We start from the raw sequence: 18,784 nt of genomic DNA on the forward strand, positions 1-18,784 counted from the left end.
GACTGTACCACAGCAGCTTGCCACAGTCCTTGCCACAGGTTATGTTAGGTGTTAGCAGTCTAATTGAAAATAAAAAAATTGCTGCATGGAAAAACACTTGTGCTTTCTGTCAAGGAACAGAAATGCCAGAATCATTGCTGCTTCAGGGCATTGCCTGGAGAAGCCTCTTCCTAGGCCATGTGTTACTGCTGCTTGCAGAAAGATCTCAAAGGTTTCAGAGCATCCTTTCTGCTAGGGCTGGGCACCCTTGGACATTGGTGTGGGACACAATTCCTTCTCAGTCATAAGCTGCCTGCCTGCTTTTACTAAAGGAAAACAAAATATGAGTATTCAGTTTAAACTGTACCTTCCTGTTGCTGGTGTCTTTATGCATATGTGAGGATGAGCTGACTGGGCTCCTTGGTGGCTGCTGGAGATCAATTCCACACGTGCTTTGCCATCACACTGATTTTTCTAGAATGGACTGAGACCTCCAGGCACTGTTTGAGCTGAAATGACCCTCCAAAACAGGCCCTGCATCCCCATTTCTTCCCTCCTAGTGGTTTTAATTGGAGCTCCTCGTATTTTTCCTTACTGATTGACAGTAGTGAAAGAAATTATATTATTTTCAGAGGTTTGGAAGTATAAATAAGACAACATATGTGCTCATTTACATATTTTTTTTCTTTAGAAATAAATGAGGCAGATTTGTAGGGAGGGATAATGCCTTTTAATATCTCCTATCCTTGGACCATCTAGCTGCAGCAGCCCTCCTGTTATTTCACAGGAGAGATGGAAGCACATCTTGGAAGCTCATGAGCTCTGCCATATGCCAGTTCCTGCAGTAGGTTTGCCCCTCTTCAGTTGGAGGCTTTGGGGCTCTGCTATCTCCCTGACCTTCCCCAAACATAACAGGCCAAAGCCTTGTGGTTTCTTTTTTCACCTGACTGATGGACAGTGTTCGAGTTTAATAGGACAGCAATATTATCTGCACAGTGCTGCTGGCAGCCACTGACCCTTCAACGAGGCACAAGAAGGCAACACATGTCACCTCCTGCGTCTTGGTTTCTCTCTTTTCTTTCTGGTTTTTGGCCGCTACATTTCATCAAAGGAATTGACTTGGGCAGCTGGTTGGCTACAAGAAGTTTCATGCCATAGGTAAAAGGTGTAAAAGGCTCAAGGGTAAAGCTGGTACCCTAGGTCAGGCAGGATGGAAAACGTATGGGGTGAAAGCTGCTGAGGAGCGCCTGGCTAGGGAAGGCAGCACGAGCACGTACCGTGGACCTTGTCTGCCTGAGCTAGAGGAAAGGCTGTTCCCTAGTCCCGAATCTAATGATGGGGTTTAGGTTTGAAAGCCTGACTAAGATGCATTAAGCAGAGTGCCAGGAATAACCAGCCATCCCTGACCACAGAGTGCTGCTGCCTGGATTCTCTGCTTGATATTCCCATTAGTCTTGTCCCTTACTAGCAGGAGAGCTGAGCTTATGCTTCCTCTTCGGTGATTACAGCCAGCTTCGGCAAATTAGCTCTGTTAATGGCTGTCAGAGAAACTGACTTTTAGGTGGTGTTATGCCACTGGCTGATGTGCGTGATCATTACCTCCAGCGCCCTTTGCTCAAGAGCATAGCATGCCATCGTGTGTGATGCGATGCTCTCCCCAGCTCGTCAGCCTCTCCGTGGCTGCAGACGTTTGAATTCCTGCTCTTCCTTCACACCTCAGCTCTGGTGAAACAGGATTTGTTGTGGTTGAGCAGAGAGAAGGCTGTGTGTCTAGTTACTAAGTGTGGTAGACCCTTAGGTGTTTTGCTGAAATATTTTGATTGTCCCATTTTCCAGAACTGGAGCCCTTGGACAGGTTTTGTCGACTTGGGCTGTGGTTGCTAAGTGAGCACAGGGACATGTGTGATTTTTGACTGGTTATATTGTGTCTTACACAAAAAAAAAAAAAAGAAGAAAAAAAAAAAAGAAAAAAAAAAAAAAGAAAGGTCTTCCCAACTAGAAGGTTTGAAGTTGCTTTCAGTTATGTGTGTTAGCAAATGAAGGCAGATAGTGCAGCATTGGGTTGACTTGCCTGAAGCATGCTTGAGTTATTTGGAAGAGGTTTATATGTAGCTCTACTTCTCACGTTGCTGTGACCAGACCGGCTAGGCTCCTGCAGCGTTTGGGGGTTAGGGGGTGGTGACTTATCCCAGCTCCTTGGCTTCCCTTCAGAGTTCAGGACCTTTGTACAGTAGCTCCTTGGCACTTGGTAGCTCCTGTGTGGAGGAATGTGTTCTCTTGGGCTGTTGAGTCCTGGGTTCATGCTTGCACCTTTTCTTCCCCTTTCATCTTTCCTTTTCATGGCCTTTGCTTCTAGAACCTGCGTTGTGTTCTGGCAGTTTGGAAGGTGGTCACTGTGGTCCTCACATCAGGCACTTTGAGAGACCTGCCGTGAGCCACAGGGGCTAATAACCCTGTTTGTTTCCCTCGTCCTTTACTGTGAAGGACTTTGGCCCATGTTAGGCTGCATGCAAAGGGAATTGAGATGATGTTTTAAAACACACAGCAGAGAAGGCAGGACTGTCTGCTCGGCTACCTGCCAGCTTGATGATTCCAAATGCCAGATCACTTAAGTGTCCTGTGCTCAGCCACGGTTTTGGGAGTCCCAGCAGTTTTGTCTTAACCAGTTTTGGTGCCTTGTGCAGGGAAAGTAACCTCTTAAAATGCAAAGGGGAGAAGGCTTCTCAGAGGTGGAAGGGTCTTGTTATCAAGAAAAGCTCTTGCACCTTCTCCCTTTCAAGTGTGTGTGGCCATGTAGTGCATCTTCAGATGTCCTTGCCTTCAGAGAAACTGATGCCTGGGCAAGGCAGTGGTATTTCACAAACCTCGACTGTCTAAATGGTTCCCAGGGTTTGTGTGCTTCACAGGAAACTTCCCTTCTGAAGTGTGCTTTCTCTGTTGCAGGCATCTCTCACTCCAGTGAAGTCTGGAGGAGAACTGGAGGAAAAACCAAAGCCAAAGGATCGAATCACATCTTGTCTTTTGGAGAACTGGAACAAAGGAGAAGGCCTGGGATATGAGGGAATCGGCTTGGGCATTGGGTTGCGAGGGGCCATCCGGTTGCCATCCTTTAAGGTAAAAAAAAAAAAAGATTTGTCTTCATTATGCTGACACTCCCTAAAGAAGCATTAGGACAGAGCTCTCTAGGTTTGTGTCTCAGAGCCCTACAGGCTGTTAGCCCCACTCTCTGCACACTTACGAGGTTGCTTCTGACAGCATCGCTCATAACCCACCAGTACGCTGTAAGAGCAAGGATCCTCTTTCCCAGCCTTCGCTTTTCATCTGCCGCTTGGGTGAGTTGTCTGTAAAGGATCTCCCTGCTCTGCAAGGTAAACGGGCTATTTGCCTGTTTAGGATACAGCATTTCAGCATGATTCTGAAAACATGGTTATGCTTGTAGAGCTTTACACAGGTATTTGTTTGCTTAGGGCAGCTTGCAGTTTGGCAGCTGAGTCTCACCTGAAGTTTGGTTAAAAGTGTTTTCTGCCTCGTGAATTTACAGAATCAGACTTGCAAGCATAGGGTCACCTATTTTAATAAGCATTTGCATAAAAATTGAAAAGTATCTTTAAAAAAGTGTAGGATAGGAGGAGTAGAGGGCTTCCCTGAAATCAGGATTTTGAATATGTAGAAGGTGCAAGTAAAGGTTTGGGATGAGTGATTCTGCAGTCTTTATTTAGAATAAAACTTGGTTTGAGGTTCTTTCAGATGTCATAGGCTTAGGCTGTCTTTCTGTTCTGCTACATCTCAGACACACGGATTTGTCAAGAGTTTTCTCTGTCATCTTCAAAGTACCTGGTGATGACATGCACCATGCTGGTACCCAGAGTGTTTTGATGCAGATTGAAGGAGTATAATTTCATTCACAGTGAAATTCTGTTTGTCAGCAAATAAAGGGATCAAGAGCTGGGAAGTGGCCCTTGGTTTCTGGGTGTAAGTCACCATGGCAAAGTAAAGCAGTAGCAATTTGCTTAAGAAGTTGATTTCTGCTCTTTCTAAACTTTTAGAAATGCTAATTATGTCTTTTGTTCAGGTGAAAAGAAAGGAGCCACCTGAAGCTGCCTCAGCAGGAGATCAGAAGAGAATCCGGCCTTCTACTTCTGTGGATGATGAAGATGAAGGTTTGCAAAGCACGTTTGTTTGAAACACAAGAGCAGATGCAAACCACATGCAAGCTGAATTCTTTTAAACTTCACAGCAGTGTGCTCACTTAGTTAGACACAGAGTCAAGGATCTGAGCCAGAGCCCTTCTTCTCACAAAACTCTGTTCAGCTGGGAGATGTCTCCCCTGGATTCAGTTACCTTAAATCCACTGGTGGGAAATTTAGGACCCACATTTTATGACTGACCCATAACTTATTTTAGTTCTGCTGATGCAGACCTGGTCACCCAGTAGAGGGAGCTCAGATGAGTTCATGGACCGTTCTGGCGGCGGGTGTGCGGCTCACTGGGTACGCTGTGGGAGAAACCTAAGAGACAGTTTGCCCTGCGTTTGATTTTTAAAACCAAAACAAAGTTACTTGCCAGGAAAATCTATTTGAAAGTAATTTAGCAGTTTTTCCTGGAAGCAAGGAAGTGTAGAGAATAAGACAAAGCTTTAAATACCCTTGGTTTTGCATAAAAACATGGATTCAAGTTAGTTGTACTGTTGTGCATTGGTTGATTCAGACTAACAACTGGGTTTGAAGCCAAAGTGTAGAAGCAAGCAGGGTTTTGTAAAGCACTTAAATAAAACAGAAAGGCATTAAATTTGGATTGCCTGTTCTGACCTCGGCTGTGCCATGTCTCCTAGCTCCTCTGCCTATCACTTGTCAGCTCTGGCCACCCTCCTTTTGCCATCCTTGGCATTTCAACACCCTGCACCCAGTCTCACCCTTGCTTGTACTGTGAAATCAATAAGCCTCTCTAAGCCTGGGGACCTGCATACCACATGGGCACGTTACTCCTAACTTTAGTCTTCCCAAAGAGCAAGTCTCCATTGTGTAGTCAATGCTTTCCCTCCCTTGCAAGGTATTTGATAGCAATTTCCTGCTTGATTTTGCTGACCAGAGTCGGAGAGGGACAGGGATGCTTCTGATACAACATCTGACCTGTCGAAGAAGGATGCAGAAGCAGTGGGGCTGAGGCGGCGACCAGCGAGGCCGCTGGAGCTTGACAGCGAGGGAGAAGAGGGAGATGAGATGTCAGGGAAAGAGGAAGAATCCTCCTCGGAGAAGGAAGAGGAGCAGGAAGAAGAGGGAGGCCTGGTGAAAGCAGCACCCGGCAAGGTGTGTTGGTTTGTGGTTGAGGTTGTGAATGCTGTCTGTCATCAAAAGGGGCTGGGAATTCCAGATGCCAGAGGTACCGTCTCTAGAAGATGAGCGCTGCTCTTGGGGTCTGTCCTAAGAGAACTGCTGTCAGGTTATTCCCTCTTGGGGTTCTCTGATCAGCGCCCCTGAGAGTTGCTGGTGGCTACTGCAGTGACAGCCAGGTCTCAGTCAGACACTGTTCAATTTTGGCAATGCTTTCTCGCGAAGGAGGAAGAGGAGGATGATGATGATGAGGATGATGAGGATGAAGAGGATGAAGAGGATGATGAGGATGAAGAGGATGAGGAGGAGGAGACAGGCATAGACACAAGTGACAAGGAGGAGGAGCAGGACTCCGAGGAGGGTAAGCAGTTCCAGCAGAAGCAACAAGCATAGCCTTTCAGTCAGGTGTGGTCTCCCTTTTCCACTTGTGAGTTGATTTTTTTATTTGTGTGCCTTCTTTTACTGAAGGGCAGTTTTATACAAGATAATGCATACAGGTATTTTTAAATGTTACATGCAAGGCTGCCATGATCCATCCATCTGTGGGTCCCTTTGCAGCCCTTGAGAGATCTCAGCCCAACTTGACAGAGGGATGGAGGTCTTAGATCCAGCGAAGTTTGCCTTTGGTTTATGAAACATGTGTGACTGGGAGGAGAAGGGACCGGATTTCAAACAGGGGTGATTTAGCTGCTAATAACTTTGTCCTATCAATCCATTCCTGCTCTGGAAGGTGGTAGTTTCAGCATTTTAAAGCTGTGTATGAAGGCAGCAGACAATCTTAATACAATTCCAGTCAGCATTTTAAAGCTGTGTATGAAGGCAGCAGACAATCTTAATACAATTCCAGTAAAGATACAATCCACCAAGAGACCCACATGGGCAAGGTGCCAGGCAGCACTAGCTCTGCTTGTGGAACTGCCTGTTGTATGGTGATTTTTGTTAGCATCCGAATACATGGATTATAAGCTCTTAAAAAATAAGTAAATTGGGAGGTGACTCCTTCAAATCCACATGCTGCTGGTGATGCTGTTGCTGTGCCATTAGAAGGGATACTTGCTCCTCTAGTAGACCCTGATTGTCTAATGAAGTCAGAAAGTGGAACTAATGGATTTATTCTTCTTGTAGATATAGCAAGTCCCTCGTCTTCCAAGGCTGAAGTTGAATCATCCGATGAAAGTGAGGACTCCTCTGAATTTGAGTCGAGTTCAGACTCAGATGATGAAGATGAGGAGGAGGAGGAGGAGGAGGAAGAAGAGGTGGCTGAAGATCAAGACAGAGAAGCCATGGTTGCTGAGACAGAGCATGAACCCGCTGGTCATGAGCTTCCTGATGATGAGAGGGAGACTATTTTGGAGCTGTATCCTGTGGATGACTACATGGATGCAGCAGGCTTGGGACTCACAGAGCCAGCTTTGGCAGTGAAAGATGAAGGCATGGAAGAAATCAAGGCAGGAGAAAGTGAATGTGGTGAAGTCCCAGAGGCATCTATTGCTGCTGAAACACTGAAACACTTGGTTATGGAAAGAGACCAGGAGACAAAACTTGCGCTGTCTCCCATCTGTAGGCCAGGTATGCTCTTCCATGTGGTTTGGCATTTTTTTACCACGTTTCCAAGTATAGTATTCTCACAGCATCCAGTATGTGTGGTTTTGTCTTCCCCATGTTCTCTTTCTTCCTACAGTCTTGGCTCTAGCCTAGGGGTTATCTGTACAGGGAAAGAGATCTGTGCTGACTTCCATTCCTCGTAGGGAGCACGCTACACAAGCCATCTGCTACTAAAAATACTGTGGTTATTGTATCCAGAATCTTATCCTGGGCCAGTTTAGTTAGTGTCCCACAGGAACTAGATAGTTGTCATCATCTGAGGGTGATTGGATGGTGTGGTGGCTGAAGTTCCAGAACTGTTCTGCTAAAACAGAAAGGAATCTGTGCTTAATGAGTCACTACTGGCTTTCTCTAGTTTTAATACTGAAGCAGTATGTGACTGGGAAGCTGTATGGGGCAGGTGAGTGAAGTATCAAAATTGTATCTGGTTCCTAATATTATTTGTGGGGGTTTTTTTGCTTAGTTCTTTCAAATGAGTGATCCTTCCTGATTTTCTGGAAAAAGGAAATCAGCTTCATTCAATACAGACCTGTGTTTAACCCAAAGGAATTAGAAACCTTTTACTAGAACAGGAGTGAGATGCATAAAGCTTGACAAATTCCACAGCTTAGGGGGAATTAAAAAATTTAAAACAGGAGCCAACAGGGAGAGCACATCTATTGTGGCCTGCGGTGTGAACCTTGGGCAGGGCGAGTGTCTGAGGACTGGGCAGTATTTTGCCACTTAGCTGGATATCCAGTCCCTGCACAGGCTGTCATAAAATCTGCAAGTCATAAAGAGGCAAAATGTTAAACTGGGCAGGGAAAATAAGGAACCTGTTTTGCACAGAACCTTTCTAGAACAGGTCAGTGTGCGGAAAGGACATGCGCTTGGGGAGACCTGCATTTGGGCACCTTGACACGTGGAATGAGCTTTACAGCTAAGCTGTGGGAACAAGCCTGAACCGCAGCATTGTTCTTGTTCAGCCCAGCCTGGTCATACAGGAGTTACAGGGATCAGACCTTTCTCCGGTGACTGTCTGGTTCATTCAGCACAAATGGGGAACACCTCCTTCCCAACTCTTCAGGGGCTTTCACCTTCTCTTGCTCTTCCACTTGAAAATGTTATTTTGAGCTGCCTAGTGAGATTTACTGTTGATTCCTTGTGGCCCTGGCCCTATGGGGGTAAATAGACTCCAGACAAATGAGCCTGCTGCAGAGAGAGCAGCTTATAAATTACCTCATTGATACCATCTGAGTGTCTCCTCATTCATTACGAGGGCTTCCTGTTCCCTTCATGTGTTGTTCAAGGGTGTTACTCTCCTCCCTTCACTGCTCCCTCCTTGGAGAGCTGAGGGTCTTGCAATTAGTTTACCTTCCCACATTAGAAAAGCTGATAGCTTGGGGCTCTGACAGCTCTCCTCCAAAGTCCTCACCCCACAATCTGCTAATTCTTTTTATGTCTGTACAAAAGGTGGTCAGGGGTTTTGAAAGCAGAAAGCCTTTTTTCTGGCCTGTATCATAGCTAATCCTCAAATTAATAGTGCGGGTTTTTTTATGGTCCATTAGGAATGTCTGTGGTAGCGTCTAATTATTCCACACTCTGTGCCTCCAAAATGTAAAGCATTGGAGTTTTTAAAGCCTCCCAGTGGAATTGAGCTGTTCTGTAATTGCGGCATCTTAAACATGCCTTTACCGGCAAGTGGCGAGTAACCCAGTGGAAGCAAAGCTCCTGACGCTCCTCTCTTTTCCCCTTCTCAGAGGAAGAGTCTGAACCCACTACCATGCTGGAGCCGGGGATACAGGAAGGTCCAAAGCCTGAATCTCAAGATGAGGAGGAAGCGCTCTGTCTTTCAACTCCAGTTGGAGTCTTCGGAGAACCTCTGCCCACTAAAAGCAGCTTCTTCAGCAAGCCTGATGACAGCAGCTTAGAAGCTCGTGTTAAAACAAAACTACCCTCTGCAGCAGAGGAAGACGACCGGCTGCCTCGCACGCCTGGACGGGAGGTGATGATCCATGCAGAGACTGATACTCTTTTGCTTCCAGCCCACAAGGTGCCATCCTCCATGCTTCCCTTACCATCGACTCCCGGTAAGGAAGAATCTTTAGTCCCTCCAGAAAAGTTCCCTGAACAATTAATGGTGACCAAAACGTCCATGGAAGAGGAGATTCCTAGGACTCCTGGGCGGGACATTTTGGCCAAGTCTTCACACCCCCTTGCGAAGTCACAGAGCACGGACACTGTTCCAGCCACACCAGGAAGCGATGCTCCCCTTACGGGAAGCAGCTTGACCCTCAGTTCCCCTCAAGTTCCAGGGAGCCCCTTTTCCTACCCATCTCAATCTCCTGGCATTAACAGTGGCATTCCTCGGACTCCTGGGAGAGATTTCAGTTTCACGCCTACTTTCCCAGAGGCTGGTGCTACCATTCCTTGCCTTCTGTCTGGCAAGAAACAGTCAGAGGATGAGCTAGACGAGAAACCTTTTAAAGAACCTCTTGGTGCTTCCCTTACGATCAGCATGAACAGTGTTCCTTCCCCTATCCCCTTTGCCAGCCCCCCACAAGCAGATTTCCACACGGACATGGGTTTGCCACCTGATGAGCCAATACCCGTAGCAGCCCTGCCATGCATCCATGGAGATGGAAGAATGCCCATTGAGGAATGCAAGGCAGAAGTAAAATCTGTTTTGCTCTCGCCAGAAGTACCCACTGGTGCTTCTATTCTTCCACCCCCACCACCTTCTGTCCTTCCCAAAAGGAGGCCAGGTCGGCCAAAACGGTCACCACCTTCTGTCCTCTCGCTGGATGTGTACCCGGGCAAAACCATAGAACCACCTCCTGTGCCAGTGACCTTGGTGGAAAGTGCTGTGGGCAAAGAGCTGTTGAGTGGACATCCTGATGCTTTCTATGGACTGAAAGACCCTGAAGCCGTCACCCTGGACTTCAGGAATGATGCTTTCCATGAGAAAATAGCAGCTGAGACAGTTGCAGAGAAACTGCCATTTAAGGAACTGGAGAATCAGTGGAATGAAGACTTCAAGGAAGAGGAAGCTCACGGGAAACCTAAGAGACAGTGGCGAAGGCAGAAGAAGACGCCTGAGGACCTCCCAGCGATTCCTTCCCCTGAGTATTCCCCACCCCGGCCTCAGTTCAGGCCACGCTCCGAGTTTGAGGAGATGACCATTTTGTATGATATTTGGAACGGAGGCATTGATGAGGAAGATATCAAATTCATGTGTATCACATACGACCGCTTGTTACAGCAGGACAATGGTATGGACTGGCTCAATGACACCCTGTGGGTATTCCATCCTTATATCCTTTCTGACTGGCGCTCTGCATTATGCGACACATGTAAGATGCACGAGGTGGTCATTGTGTAGGACTTGCAATGCAGAAGACTTCGGTTTGTTGGTGGAAGAAGCATTTGCTTACTAGAATAGCAATTGCTTATATCAGCAGGGAATTTTAGACGCTTTTATTCCCTGAAGCTGCAATACAAAAAGTATTGCAGAAGTGGCTGTTCCTGCTGCATTTTCAATCTAGGACTGCAGGGAAAATCTGTGTGGACCTCTTCTGGGGAGGTTTCCTTGCTAGTTTGAGAAGCTTCTGTCCGCATTTAAACCAGACTTTTTTTTTTTGCAGCTTGCCCATGGAATTTCTAGTCTGCACATACAGAACTTGGGGCTAAAACTTGTTGTAAAAATAATCTCACCATCTGTGCCCAAAATGATGAGTTAGTGGTGCTAGCAGCTTTTAACTTGCTTTGAGTTTGAAATACTAATAAAAGCAATGGTTTCTAAGCGGCACAACAGGGACAGACATGGCCCTGGGCTGGGTGGGGGAGCATCTGCTAGTGCTGCAGCCAGGAGCACGGGTAGCACTGGCTGGGTCTGCTGGGGTAGGGTCTGGCCCCATCCCCTCTGTCCCTGCCCGTGGTCTGGTGCTCAGCAGCATAGGCTGTAGCTTTGGATCTGTGGGAGCACTTTTGGGACACACAAGCTGTCTTGGAACAAGGCTCTATGTGTGTTTGGCCGTCAGTAGTGATCTCCTGAACAGAGCCTAAAAAGCTGTTCTTGTAACCTAAGAATACTCTAGTAATGTTTTTAGAAAGGGTGTATGTATGGGTTTATATGTTAAGGACAACAAATGCACCACCTCATGTGTTGCTAGAGATTGTGTGGAGTTAAAATACCTCATCCCTTACTTCCTGCAAAACACAAAAGCAAAAGCAAAAAAGGCCAAACCACTTAAAACACTCAGTGGTATGATAATAACAAAAAGCAAGTGGTGCTCAGTGCTGAGCTGTGCATTTTTATCCTTTCTTTTGCTGCATCTCGAAGAACGATGTGTAAGATTATAATTTTTTGCTTTTTCATAGCAGCACAATAGTCTTGAAATAGATTTGTTTAATTGTTTAAAAGGAAGTGTTCTAAAAGGGTGATGAAATGCATCATCCCCAGTAATTCTCAGTTGGTGTCTGCCCCATTCAGAGAAACAGTTCCATAACCAAACCAGCTTCAAGGTGGGAGTAGTTGGCCCCGCAGTGGTGGGGCACCGCAGCCAGCAAGGGGCAGAACGGGATGGCGGAGGGCAGGGCTTCCCTGGGGCTGTGCGCTTAAATGTGTTCGCAGCTGACAACTTACGGATTGGAAATATTTAAAATCTCTTTCCCTGTTGATAAGGATTATTCTAACAGCAAATTTACAGTCACTTTTTTAAGCCATTTAAAAATGATCTTCAGCCAGCTGCTGGTTCATCCCATGCTACACCGCACGGTAGGCGTGAAAGTCCCTGCAGGGTTCACCTGCTTTGCAGCAAGCTCACATCTCAGCGCTCTGGTTTCAAGGCCATCACTTCTTGCTTTTGATGCTCCCTCTGCTTCAATTTTCTGGTGTTGAGGATAGGTTACGACTCACAGGGAGCATTTTTGGGTAGATCTCAATTGTTGCAGGCTTTGTGACTTGTGGTTTTGGGTTTGAGCTGCCAATAGTACAGCTCCACTGTCCTTCCAGCGATGAGCAGGTGCCTTCTGCCTGCTCAACACTGTGAGTCCTTGCCAGGCCAGCTGCAGGTTTTCTTGACTGATGGGGACGGTGGGGTTTGAAACATCTGTGCAAGGTCTTACCCTTCCCATCAGGGTCTGAAGGAACTCATTTACCAAAGCCGGTGGAGAGCAGCGTCTCTCTCCAAGCCCTTTGGGCTAAGGAGCGTCTCTCGTTCATCTGTGTTGCTCCTGGCCCTGGTCGGTGGGGATGATTGCTGCCGTGAGATCAGTGCGGTGTCTTCAGGGCTTCGGGTGGCTGCAGGGGGGTTCTGGAGGCAGAACAAAAGTGTGTCACTCAAAACAGAGAAAATGGTACATCCAGATGGCTGGGCAGCTGCTGTCTGTGTACGTAGTGGGTACTGTGGGAAAATCCTTTCTCAAACAGTTTTCTCTTGACAGCTTAACCTTTTTAAGTTTAAATTTTCATGATCTCTTTACTTCAGTTTCCAAAAGCGTGGAGCGAAGAAGGAAAGACTGTGCTTGGTTTTCCTGTAGGCATGTGAGCTTCAGTGGTGTTTTTTTATTTTTCGGTAGTATTGTAATTTTTTGCAACCCCCCCCAAACCTTCCTAATTTTCCAAACTCCTAGCATTAGCTCCATGTAGCTGTAGCAGGTTTTGTCTGATAGCCACTGCTGGCTGTGTTTCTCCTTAACTTCTTTCCACCTACTAGTTTTTCTACTCCAAAGAAAAAGAAGCGGGATGATGGGATGCGGGAGCATGTGACGGGCTGTGCACGAAGTGAAGGCTATTACAAAATTGATAAGAAGGACAAACTTAAATACCTCAACAATAGCCGAGCTTTTGCAGAGGAGCCTCCAGCTGACACGCAGGTGAGGAAGTGTCCTCCGCTGACTGCTGGGGTGTGAATGGGATGTCATTTTATATGGTGTCATGCACAGTGGACGCTTCCTGCCTTTTGGCAAGGAGGGAGGTGAAGCTGTTGCTATGCCTGTGTCGAGCTGGCCATCCGGGAGCTGCTAGGGAGGTGTTAGTGTTTGATGTGGGATGGTTTAGGAGGCCAAGCATTCTGTGCTGATGTGTTGTAGCACAAGGGATTGCTCGCAGGGAGGCTGCAGGCTGTTGGGTCCATCAGGTCAGCTTTGATCACCCGTTTGTTCTCAGGGTATGAGCATCCCTGCTCAACCTCATGCTTCCACGCGGGCTGGCTCCGAGAGGCGGTCAGAGCAGCGCAGGCTCCTCTCCTCCTTCACTGGGAGCTGTGACAGTGACTTGCTCAAGTTCAACCAGCTCAAGGTAGGTTGCCCCGTGGCTTGCTTCTTTGCCTGGGGACTGGTTGGGAGCAGGCTAAGGCTGGGGTGGGGACCTCCTGCCCGTTTGGTCTCCCCTTGGTGATGGCCATCTCAGCCTTGGGCACGGCTGTGTGTGCTGGAGGGCTGAATGGCACCTGGCTCTCCTGTAGTACGTGTGTTATTCCATGTAATACAACTGGATACAACAACTTACTATGACATGTAATACAAATAAAGAACAGGAATGGAGCAGTCACAGGGAAAACGTGACACTTAGTGTGCTCACTTGTGAGAAGCAAACACTAGCTGGCTGGCCCATGGCTATAAATTAAGTATATGACGATTACAGGGCTTGAGCCCTAGTCAGAACCATCAGGGTTACGCAGAATGGAGACCGATGGCCTCGAAGGGTCTGTCTCCCCAGCGTATGGTCAGTGGTAAAAACCCAAGTGCTGCAACTCTGTGGGACCTCCTGTGACCTCCGTCCTGCCTCAAGATAGAAGGGAGCTAATCAGGTTGGAGCACCCCAGCACTGCGTGTGGCTTTGAGCGTGCTGCAAAATGCTGGACCCAGGGACGGCCTTTCCCTTTCTGTGCTGTGGCTAATTCAGGGTTGGGGTTTTGGTGTGTTTTCTTTGTGCAGTTCCGGAAGAAAAAATTAAAATTCTGCAAGAGCCACATTCATGACTGGGGCCTTTTTGCTATGGAGCCCATTGCAGCTGATGAGATGGTGATTGAATACGTGGGTCAGAACATCAGGCAGGTAAGCTGGGCTGTGGGTGAAATCCGAGCAAAAACCAGCCCTGAAAGAAGTGCTCGAGTGTGACAGTGGGGGTTGGAATCCCTGCTGTAAGGTGTTAGCTGCGTCAGCTAGGCGGAGGTTGGCGTATGAATTGGAGGTACAAGGGTGGGATTTTCAACAACCTGTACAAACTAAGCACTCAAATCCTTAGGAGATAAGCTCTGAAGAAGCCCATCCTGAACTTTAGTGTTTTCAGTTAGGGCTGCCTTCTCCTGGCGTGTTTGGGGTCCTGCATCTGCTGAATGGCACAGGCACAGCTCAGTGTGTGGATCTCTGTGTGTAGATCTCTGCTCACAGATCACTTCTGCAGCGTGTCCTGACACTACATGTGGGGTTTTCTGCAGGTCATTGCTGACATGCGTGAAAAGCGATACGAGGATGAAGGCATCGGAAGCAGTTACATGTTCAGAGTCGATCATGACACCATCATCGATGCCACGAAATGCGGAAACTTTGCCAGGTTTATTAATCACAGCTGCAATGTAAGTATCAAGTTTTAGCATGTAATTGTACTCTGACATACTGATAAACCCGCTGAGTCCTTGCTGACTTTGATTGAAGCCATGTTCAGAAGTAACAGAGGGTCACAGGGTTATGATTAAATGTTAATGAGCTGCAGCAGATCAAAGCAGAGTCTAAACTAGCATAAAGATATGTAAGACACCTGAGAAATGAAACATGCAGCGAGACAGTGCACTCAGAATCCTCCTGACTGTGTCGGAAGACCCTGATGGACACTGTTCAAACATACCTAACAAACATTTCCTTAAAACAAACCAAATTTTAGCACTGTTATCCTGTGGGAATGGTCTCCTTGTAGTGTCCACATGGGAAAAGTATTCCCTGCCCCAGCAGGCAGAAGAGAAGCTGCTTTCCCCTCTGCTCTGTGCTGCGGTCTATACCCAGACTCAGCTGCTTGACCAAATTATTAAGCATTAGCCTGTGACAAACTTGGTGGAGCATCATCCAGGCTCTTTTGCACCACAAATATCCATGTTCTGGTCATTTCGGAGGAGCACAAGCAGGGCTGTCTGTTCTCTGGCTTCATGCCTCCCTCTCAGCTTCCTCTGGGTCCGGCCAGGCTCTGGAAGCATGGCTGAGGCTGGCTAGGGAAGGGACTGCCCTGCTCTGGTTTAGCTTGGAATAATTGTGTGGAGGCTAGGAAGCCATGGCCATGGGGAGCCTAAATCATTGCCTGTTCTGTCACCCTTGCAGCCAAATTGTTATGCTAAAGTGATCACAGTGGAGTCTCAAAAGAAGATTGTCATCTACTCCAAACAGCACATCAATGTGAATGAGGAAATTACCTATGACTACAAGTTTCCAATTGAGGATGTAAAAATCCCATGTCTATGTGGCTCTGAGAACTGCAGAGGAACCCTGAACTGAACTCGAGGTTTCTCGTCACACTTGCACCTTCGGCCATGTCAAAACTGTGGTAACCAGGTGTGGTTGCACTTTGCCAAAAAAAGAGGAAAAAAAAAAAAAAAAGAAAAAAGGAAGAAAAAAAAATTTAAAAAGGAAAAAAATACTAAAAAAAAAATAAGAGAGGAAAAAAAAGAGAAGAAAAAAACCAAGCAAGTTTCGCACTTCTGCCAGGATCATGAATGAAAGCAAAAAGCGCACATGCTTATGAGGACTGTTCATGTTTCAGGTGCTCTTTCCTTTTCAGATCCAACACGCACACAAAAAGGTGACTACCATTTTGTGGCATGGTCTATCCAAACACTAGCTTCTCTGTTCAGTCCCTACATTAATGCTCCATAATGGGATAATGGTACCTTTTTTTTTTAATTGTTGTTATAAACCTTCATCTTTTCATAAATGCTGCTACCTTTTTCTCATCAGTTTTGTTGGTTGAAAAAGACATTCAACGTTTAAATGTGAAGCAGAGACTGAAAATGCCATATAGGATTTGTTGGGAGCTTGATTGGCTGAAATTGCACAGATTTCTCAGAGTAAGCTGTAAATAAATGTAAGGTTGATGTTACAGAGCAAGCCAGAGGCTTGAGGGTGTGTGAATGGGTGTGTGCGTGTGCTTGGGTGTGTGTATGTATGGAGATATGCCGCAATGAGACTATAGGTGAACTGTCCTGCCTTTTTGTTAGGGATGAGCCTGAACAAGTCCCCTAAGCCAGACATCCTGGGGAAGAGTCAGGTCAGCCACAGACCTCAACTTAGCGCCTTAGGCTTGCCTCTCGTTTTCATATGCCATGCTGGTATGTTGGGGAATCAAAACCTCTGCACCCGTACGTGGAAAAAAAAAATACAGGGATACTGCAATCACTGGGAAGAAGTTGAGTCAGTTGTGCAACTGTAGCTTCGTGGCACGGCGTGTGGCCTTCAGGGATGCTTGTTTCTTGGAGAACAGTTTGTCTCACATGCAAAAAAAAGGCTGAGGCTGGAAACGAGCAGACAATTCAGCCCATGTTTGCGCTGTAGGAATCTGACCCTCTGTGTAAGCAGACACGACCGCCCACGTTTGTATCGGGATTTTCTTTCTGTAGATGGGAGGCAGGCTGGTGTGTGTCATTAATTTTTCTCATTTGCGTCTGCATTTCCCTGCCCTTCCAGCATGTTACGTAGAGTATTTGCTCTGTCCTTGAAAGTGGGAGATGCCTCCTGTGATAGGAACGAGCTGTGCCGTGCCGCTCTCCTCCCTCTGTTACTCAGTAACTTGGCCTGGGGTGGTCCCATCCCTCCAGTAAGAACACAGTAGAAGTGTCCCCAGGGGTAGGCTGCGGGAGCAATCCTGTTCTCCCCCATCTACAGCCTGAAAATGAATGCTGCTTTAAATTTGGAAGGCGTATTTGGAAGTTATTTTTCGATATATTTTGTCCTTGTAGATGTGCTGAGGTTGAAGGTTGCAGTTCTTCGAGAGGTTCCACTTAAAAATGGGGCAAACCACCAAAGAAATAAGTCTTTGGATGGGGTCTGGAAATGTTACATGACTGTTCAGGTATAGACAGGATCAGTTTCTCAACTTGCATTGAATTTCTCCTGCTTTAAAAGTAGAGGTTAGTTGTACTAAAATCTTTTTCATTGGCTTGTAAGGGGAAGTTGCAATGTCGTTATGAAATAGGAAGATAAATCTGCATAACTAAACATCATCTTCCCGCAGAACAAATTGCACAGCTGTATTCTTGTAGCCTTCCAAAATCAGTGATAATTGCTACATGACCACAGCTCCACAATCAGAGGTTACAACCTTGCAAAAGAGTTTCTTGGAAGTTTTTTCAGCTGTTCCGTGGGAACTGCCAGGCCTGCATTGCGGAGCGGAGCTTGTAATGTAGGTTAAACCTCTGCATCTGAATTTCTTCTTCAGACAAAAGGCCTGAAAGAACAGGAACACACAGACTGCTACAAGCTGCCTTAATACTGCCTGTATTTCTGTCTGAGGGCAAGGAAATAGTCACTGAGATTGGACAGTCCGTAGTCTCATCTCTGTTTTTGTTTTGCTTCTGTTTTGTTGTTTCCCCTGCTCCTTATAAATCTCTCCAGCAATTGGGTAATGGTGACCCAGAACCTAAAATTGAGAAGCACAACGAGTTTCTGTCATTGAACATAACATGGGTTGTAGCTGCAGCAATGGCAGAAGCATTTGGGAGTGAAACTAGCTGCTCAGTTTATTTTTTATTTTTTTTCTAAATAAGGTTCATCATGTTGTGTTGACGCTGCAGTTGGCATCTCTGCAGCTTGGCCTTTTACTTTCAAAGTTTTGGAAATGCACAGAAGTTTCCTGTGTTTCAGAACTGAAGCCCCTGCCTGTGGCAGTTCTGCTGATGTCCTTGGCTGCCTTCCTCTCCGGTCCATCAAACCAGCGCATCAGCAGGGTTTTGTGAGGGCAAAGACACCCCAAATGGCCAAACCCCTAAGTAACTGCTGACAGTTTTGTATTTCCTGGCATATCTGTGTGCTCTGGACAGGATTAGCCCCTGCAGTTTGCCTTAATCTTTGTTGAGAAGAGGTGGGGAGGCAGGTCACTGTCTTCTGAAACAAGACGCTACAGGCTGGGATCCTTCTTTTTTAGGAGCACCAGAGGGATTTGGGTGCCAAAGACCATGAGCACCTAAATCACTTGGGTAATTCAAAAACTGCCCGTAACCCATCCCCTTTTTAGGATCCCAGAGAAATAACAGAGTTTTTGGAAGAGCTGAGCTCCCAGTAGCCCCCCAGGAGGAGACGGAGCTGTTGGACCCGCAGCACTTCTGAAAAATCACGTTGATCTGGTCTCAAAGCCAAACCTGAGGCTTCTCTTTCCTTCTCTGTAAATCCTGGCTTGCAGAGCCCTACCTGCACAGCTTTTGTCTCAGACTGTGGAGCTGCCCTGTCCCCAGAGCAGGTTGTTTTACGGTGGGGATGAGAAGTCTGGTTTGGTGATTTCCATGAGCTGCCACAGTTGCCTGTGGCTGCCCTGTCTCTGCAAGCCGGCAGGATCCTGGTGGGTCAGGGGAGCCCTGCAGCCACAGAGGGGGTTTGGAAGGCAGCCCTGCAGAGAGACGCCTTCAAATCCCTCCTGGGTACCCTGGCTCGTACTTTGGAAGTGGGGAGAGGAGAGGAGAAGGGCAGGAGGTGTGAGATTCACACACCAGCCTGGTCCGGACCCTGCATTCGCCTCCTGCGGTTGGTACAGGCACTCTGGCACCCCATGGAAACGGCAGCAAAGACTAAAAATCACAAACCTCACCAGCACGTGCTGCTTGAGAGAGAGATTTACTGAACTTGGTTTGTTTGCTGAAAAGCCTGTCCCTGGTTTATTTTCACTGAAATTAAAATCTAAGACAAAAAAAAAA

The 18,784-nt window shown here is 46.9% G+C and overlaps 1 protein-coding gene across 3 annotated transcripts in view; it reads left to right on the plus strand.

Moving 5' to 3' along the window:
- The window catches only part of SETD1B (SET domain containing 1B, histone lysine methyltransferase), a 53,521-nt gene extending 34,737 nt beyond the window's left edge, over positions 1-18,784 (plus strand). For 2 of the 3 annotated variants that reach the window (XM_056326660.1, XM_056326662.1), the window contains 11 exons: positions 2,923-3,093; positions 4,052-4,139; positions 5,068-5,285; positions 5,535-5,670; positions 6,435-6,878; positions 8,654-10,207; positions 12,604-12,770; positions 13,063-13,194; positions 13,833-13,952; positions 14,336-14,473; positions 15,207-18,784. In XM_056326660.1, coding sequence (XP_056182635.1) covers positions 2,923-3,093; positions 4,052-4,139; positions 5,068-5,285; positions 5,535-5,670; positions 6,435-6,878; positions 8,654-10,207; positions 12,604-12,770; positions 13,063-13,194; positions 13,833-13,952; positions 14,336-14,473; positions 15,207-15,380 — 3,342 coding nt within the window. In that variant the 3' untranslated portion in view covers positions 15,381-18,784. The remainder of the gene's footprint in view (positions 1-2,922; positions 3,094-4,051; positions 4,140-5,067; positions 5,286-5,534; positions 5,671-6,434; positions 6,879-8,653; positions 10,208-12,603; positions 12,771-13,062; positions 13,195-13,832; positions 13,953-14,335; positions 14,474-15,206) is intronic. The other variant, XM_056326661.1, reaches the window with a different exon arrangement.

Source organism: Falco biarmicus, chromosome 1, assembly GCF_023638135.1.
Source record: "Falco biarmicus isolate bFalBia1 chromosome 1, bFalBia1.pri, whole genome shotgun sequence".
Classification (NCBI taxonomy): domain Eukaryota; kingdom Metazoa; phylum Chordata; class Aves; order Falconiformes; family Falconidae; genus Falco; species Falco biarmicus.